This window comes from Manacus vitellinus, unplaced genomic scaffold, assembly GCF_001715985.3.
Source record: "Manacus vitellinus isolate BGI_N305 unplaced genomic scaffold, ASM171598v3 scaffold_12_pilon, whole genome shotgun sequence".
NCBI classification, from domain to species: Eukaryota; Metazoa; Chordata; class Aves; order Passeriformes; family Pipridae; genus Manacus; species Manacus vitellinus.
Window position 1 is genome coordinate 10,526,995 of NW_021938949.1, and position 6,436 is coordinate 10,533,430.

The following is a 6,436-nucleotide window of genomic DNA, read 5'->3' on the forward strand; positions in this document are numbered from 1 at the left end:
TCTGTCTGTTTTCATTTCCTTTTCCCCTTGCAGGTCAGGATATGGAATCGCAGCAAGGAGAAAGCAGAGAAGTTTGCCAGCTCTGTCCATGGTCCCGTGCGGGTTTGCTCCTCTGCCCAGGAGGCCGTTGTTGGGGCTGATGTGATTGTAACAGTCACCATGGCAGCAGAACCCATCCTGTCTGGGGCCTGGGTAAAGCCAGGTGCCCACATCAATGGTAGGCTGTGTTCTCATTGTGTACAGGATGTGTTTATTATCATTGCTTGGCATCAACATCTGTTGAAAGGCAATTCTGTGTCCTCAATTTCGTCCTTTGTCATTGACAGTTGTTGTCTGTGTTGTGTCATGGCATGGAAGCCAGAAATACAACCCAAATCAATTAAGGTCCAGATTCAGTGAAGCGACACAGACACAGAGACTTCCCTCCTTTCTTTGCCTTTTTTTTTACCCTTCATTGAGGCATTTGGGCAACGTGGAATTTACTTTTCCGTTAGAGTTGAACCCTTTAAAAAGTTTGGTTACAGTGTAACTGTGTGATTGTTTTGCTTTCTATTGGGTTTCTTGTTTGTTTTTTGAGCCCATAAGAAGTGGATATTGATCTTTGTGCTGTGTGTAAGAAGTTAAACTCCTTGATTTGTTTTCAGTTTCTCCAGATAAATGAAAACCTGTAGTCTGTTCAACATGTACTGCTTATAAGAGGATTGTATTATTTATAAGGAAATAATCCAAAGCCACACCTTTAGAAGTCCTCATTAGGATCGCCGAATACTCTGTCTGCATGTGCAAGGCTTTGTTGCACATCCTTTGTTGCACATCCATCTCAGAATAACTGAGGGATTCTTCAAGTCTTACTCTTCTCTGTAGACACGTAAACACAATCTGAATCAAGTAAAGGTGTATGAAATTCAGGGCATTTGGTAATGATCTGATGAAGGACAAGGTAATGGAGAAAGGGAGAGGACTTTTTCATGCCTCAGCTACTCAGTCTGTTGACAAGGATATTTTACTTACAAATCAATTATTGAATATTTTTTTTGTTGTCTTATCAATCAACACATCTCCATGGCTAACACTGGATTTTTTGTATATTACATTTCCACAATAATGTCCATTGTTATTTTACACGTCTTTTGAACAAAATGGTGTTTGAATTTGTTTTAAACATTGCTCCCAAGTTTATAATTTTTGTTGTCTTAGCTGTTGGAGCATGCAGACCAAACTGGAGAGAACTGGATGACAAACTGATGAAGAATTGCTCTCTCTTTGTGGATTCCAGGGAGGCAGCTTCTGAAGAATCAGGAGATGTTATATTATCAGGGGTAAGACTTCTGTAATTGATGGGCTTTATTTTTGTGGCAATTGGCTTGCATTTGAAATGAGTTGATAGTGATGATGTCCTGCACTGAAACTTTTTAGAGCATCAAACGTAGTTGTTAACACTTTCCAGTAACAAGGTTGAAGGATAAACTGCTTTCAAACTGATGCTTCTGTGTGTCTATGACTAAAACAGGCAGCCTCTGTATCTACTGTTGCATGACACCATATTATAGTAGCAGGTGCTCAGCATAGGCCTTTGGGTATGATAACAATGTATTGTTTTTTGAAAGACCTACAGTGTTTGGTTGTCTTAAATATTCTTCAAATCTGTTTATTAAAACCTGTAACTTTCTTCCCATAAGATTTCAGTGTGATTGACACATCAGGCCTCTGGGGAATGGACCACACAAGCTGAGCAGACAGCGTTCTGCACAAATTTGACAGCAGGGACTCTTTTAGGTTCAATGGCATTTTCTTTTTCTCTTCTAATGTTTCTGCAGAGCAAATGTGATTTACACTTTTGAAGTTTACCATATCAGAGCTTCAGATATGGTAATGTGTGTGGGATCCCATGTGTTTTGTTGGATAAGTAACAAGCTATCCACTGTAAACAAAACAAAAACAAGCAAAACAAGTTACTGAGGAAAGTGTGCCAGCTGTTTTTCTTTGGAAACCATTCTGCTTCTCTGATTTCTGTCCAGTTTCTATATTATTTGCCTGAATACTGATCTGCTTCACCATGGAAAAGAATCAGTTTTGGCATGCAGAACTGGATGATTTCTTTATTCTGAAGTCACTCGGGGAAAAAAAGGTTTTTTTCTCTTAACGCGTGTATGGATGTTATGATTTTGAATAAGTATGTATTTTTTTGACAGGCAGAGATTTTTGCTGAGCTGGGAGAGGTATTGAAGGGTACAAAACCAGCCCTGCCTGAGAAAACAACAGTGTTTAAATCCTTGGGTAAGAAGAGCCCCTCGTGTGTCCAAGTGTGACAGGAAACAAAGCCTTGTTATTTCTGGGCTCCCCCGTGCGTGGGAAAGCTGCTGATCATCTTCAGAGCTGCCGTGGCCACGCACTGTCCACAAGGAAGTAGGATGTGATTTGCATTTTCCCTTTTGATTTCCCTATTTGTTTGTCTGGCAGGATTGATGTAATGAAAAGTGATGGGAAAGCAAGCAAACAATAGGAAGTCCATTTTCCATTTCCCAGGGGTTCAAGACATGAGTGCAGCATTTCTGAATCCAGGTCCAGCCCCAGTGCCCCGCTGCTGCACCCACGGGGTCTGTCTGACCCACAGACAATGTGCCAGTGGGTTGTGGGGCTGGTGTTTGGGGAGAGAGCAGGAGTGGGGATGAACTGCCATTCTCTGAGCTGGATGTCATCTCTGAAAGGGCCAGGCGGTGATGTGAGCACTGAAAATGAGATTCCTACTTAGGTTCCATGAATGTCCTAGGGCACACCCAAGAGTTCCATGATGGCCATAGGCTTTGAATGTAACACTGTAGGTGTTTGGGATGGGGAATAATTGCTGTTCCTGCCCACTTAGATAATTTCCTGAGTCCTTCTGTTGCCTCCTGAAGCTAAGTTGTTGGTACAGCTGAAGAACTGTTTGAAGGTGCCTTTAATTCTTTTTCAGGGCTGGCGGTTGAAGATGCAGTAGCAGCAAAATTTGTTTATGATGCGTGGTCAGCTGCAAACTAAAGGGGAAGTCTACAATGCCAATGAGGCCAAGAGGATTGTTTGCTCTTAGTTTCTTTGGATCCTTTGTTAACAAGAAAGGCACCAGTCCTATCTGAATGTGGCCCTTCTAGAACACTCAGGAATCAAAAGTAAAAATTCAGCAGTTGACTGATTTCTCAAGTTTTCTAATTGCAAATCTTAGATACCTGCAGTATTGCTAATAAATGTATCTCTCTTGTAACAGCAGGTATTAGATGTTTGCAGTGATGTTGGGAAAATCTTTAATTGTAACGCATAATTTTTAAGCATTGTGAATTCCTTTAGCTTTAACAGACAGTGCTTAGTCCTGTAATCACCCATATCAGTGATTAATGTCTTTGCCCTGAGATCAAAGACTGTGGGCCTGAGCAACACTGATAAGAAGGTCTGGCTTGGCCAGACCACACAGCTGGGATGTATTCAAGGAGAAGAGACTTTTTTTGGAGGCCTGTGACCAAAAAAGAATAACTTTCAGAATGGGATGTTCCCCAAAAGACCATGGAGACCCTCAAGAGACCCCTCCTCTAATGTAAATGAGTTTTGAAAAGTGATTTAAATATGTAAAAGAATTGGTAAAAATGTTTAGGATATATGTATGATCTGGGGAAATGTCATGAATATGTATTAGTTAAAGAGATCTAAATCAGTATGTTACATAGCTGGGTGTGTGATAGGAGGAGATATCCCCTGCGTGCCCAGCACCAAAAATAAATTATTGCCACTTTCTAATGCTACAAAGAGTGTTAGAGGGCTTTATTCCCCATTTTTGGTGATGGTTCCTGGTGACCCAGATGGGACAATGCTATTGACACTGCACAGATTCCAGGACCCTGAGGACTCCAGAGCACACCAAAGATTTTATTCAGGGAGATCCTCTTGGTCCCAGGATCTGATGAGTTCAAGGCAAGTTCTGCTGGGATTTATTAAGGCATTACTGGAGGGGGGTATAACAGAGCTGCTGGAAAGTCTCACTGGATTAAGGTAAAGGGAGTTTGGAAACCAGGTTTTGGGCTTGCTCCCCTATCTACAGGGAGGCCTTGAGTGCCAGCCCTGGGGAAGGTTAAAAATTGTAAATAGTGAAAACGGTGAAATAGTGAAAATCCCCTTGTGGGTCAAAGTCCCACTGCCACAGGCTGGAAGCCATGAGGGCTATTTTGTAGGCAAGCTTACAGAGGTGCCCTGTGTTTCAAGCTCTAAGGTGTGTGAGTGGGTGTTGCACACCCCTCTCAAAGGGAAGTTTAATTGTTTTATTATATTCTGTGTGATGGGTTCTGGTCTATCATCAAAAGTAGGTTTTGGAGAAATCCCCCCTAGGCTGTATTTTGAAACATTGAAGGGAGATGGGAAGGTGCAATGGGAAGCTATCTCTCCAGGAAACAGTGTGAATTGAATATGGTAATAATTGGTGGCCTTTGTACTCTTTTGGATGATGGTGAAAAATGGCCAATGAATGGACCTTTAAATTACAATACGATGTTACAATTGATGTTGTTTTGTTGTTGGGAAGGGAGATGGAATGTGGTGTTGCATGTGGATTTGGTTTTCACACTGTCTAATCATCTGGAATGGAAAAAAAAAACAAAAAGGAAAAAATTAAAAAGAGTGTGATACGTTACGAAGTGGTCCTATGATTTTGGCTTTAGAGAAAGACCAAGGAAAAAAAGAATCTAAGCAATGCTGCTTGGCTTGTGGTATTGGGAAGTGTTGTGCAGAGGAAGAGGGGGTTGATGTGCTGGTCGCTCCTGGGAGAGGGGATAGAATGGATACAGAAGAAGGACCTTGGAGGTACGTTTGGAGCGATGGTGTTTGTCTTCCCAAGTAACTGTTACACGTGGTGGGGCCCTGCTCCCCTGGTGATGGCTGCACACTTGCCTGCCCGTGGGAAGCGGTGGATGAATTCCATGTACCCTTCCAATTCTTTCCCTGATTCCACTGGTGGGAGACTGAGCGAGCAGCTGCGTGGTGCTTGGGGCTGGCTGGAGTTAAACCACACCTTTTGGCACGATTAGGATCTGTTAGTGCTGTTGAGCTGGTAACGAGCAGGCTCCTGTGCTCTCCCCGGCACTCACTTGCCTGACTGTATATGAGAGTCTAGTGCCTGTTAGTGGCCACTTTCTGCCTTCGCTGCTGCTGTACCGCTGCTCACCTCACCGAACTGTGCCGGGGCGCATTTTGACAGCAGCCCTGGCCATGTGCCTGGGCTGGCAGGTGGCCGGGGCAGTGCTGCTGTTTCCGTGCTGCGCTACCAGACAAGCTGGAACTCCGGGGCTGTTTTGCGAGCCCCGCTGAGGTGAGCAATAGGAACTAACGAGCCAGTGCTACTTAAAAAAGTTAGCAGGGACTTATAGGGAAGACCCAGGGAAAGCTGTGAAGGTATTTGAAGGTATTATCTGAATCCAGGACCCTGACTGGAGTGATATTCTGGTAGTATTGGATATGTTGGGAGGAATTTGGGTAAGTTTTTGGAAGCAGCATGGAAGTAGCTGCATTAGTGGAAGAAAGCCCCAAAACAGGGGCACTGCAGGGGGAGAGGCAGAGGAGTAATTAGTAGAAGTGGACTCCAACACAGGCAGTTGGACAGGGATCAGTGTGCTATTTGTCGAGAGAAGGGCCACTGAAGTGGGAATGTCAGTGGGGAAAGGGACAGGTAGGAGCTGCCGGACCCTGGATTCCACCAGGGCTCCCGATCAGGCAGGATGGCTCCTGACATGTGAAGATGTGTGACAGGGACCAGAGGTGTCATCTCCAGCTGAACCTCTGGTTACATTAACACTGGGGAGTGAGAAAATGGATTTCGTAGTAGATACTGAAGCCATGTATTCGGTTTTAAAGACATGAAAAGGAAAATTTAGTAAGGAAATTATTAATGTACTTGGTGCCACTGGAGAAAGGCAAAATCGACCATTCTTTCAACGTTTGAAATTTAAAATTGGGGGGAAAAAATTGGTTAATGCATCAATTTTTATATATGATAGTCCAGACTGTCCTATGCCCCTGTTAGGAAGAGACATTTTAAGCAAATTAGAAGCACAAATAAATTTTGATGAAGGAAAAATAGAAGTTCACATACCTGAACCTAAGCCTCTGGAAGCCCAAGTTTTTATGTTACAGTCACTTGAACCATCAGAAGAAGAAATCCTGGCTGAGGCAGAAAACACAGTTATTCCCTTGGTATGTGCTATGGGTGTCCCAGGACATTCAAAATTGGCAGAACCCGTGAGAGCATCGTCAAAACCTAATGTCAAACCGCTAAGGCAGAAACAAGGTCCTATAGAACAAGGTGTGAAGAGGGGGCTGGAAAAACTAATAGATACATTTCAACAACACGGGCTGTTAGTGGAATGTCAGTTGGAGTATAACACCCCTATTTTGCCGGTAAGGAAACCAAATTCGGATGAAT

General features: G+C 43.3%; 2 protein-coding genes across 2 annotated transcripts in view; both read left to right on the forward strand.

Annotated features, from left to right (window-relative positions):
• The window catches only part of LOC103761506 (ketimine reductase mu-crystallin), a 5,295-nt gene extending 2,161 nt beyond the window's left edge, over positions 1-3,134 (forward strand). Inside the window, exons 3-6 of the mRNA XM_029957839.1 lie at positions 34-217; positions 1,198-1,319; positions 2,193-2,277; positions 2,954-3,134. Of these exons, the coding sequence (XP_029813699.1) occupies positions 34-217; positions 1,198-1,319; positions 2,193-2,277; positions 2,954-3,018 (456 nt within the window). The 3' untranslated portion in view covers positions 3,019-3,134. The remainder of the gene's footprint in view (positions 1-33; positions 218-1,197; positions 1,320-2,192; positions 2,278-2,953) is intronic.
• A 3,082-nt stretch (positions 3,135-6,216) lies between these two features.
• Positions 6,217-6,436, forward strand: part of LOC103761504 (ketimine reductase mu-crystallin) — a 10,220-nt gene continuing 10,000 nt past the window's right edge. Inside the window, exon 1 of the mRNA XM_018067361.2 lies at positions 6,217-6,411. Coding sequence (XP_017922850.2) covers positions 6,217-6,411 — 195 coding nt within the window. The remainder of the gene's footprint in view (positions 6,412-6,436) is intronic.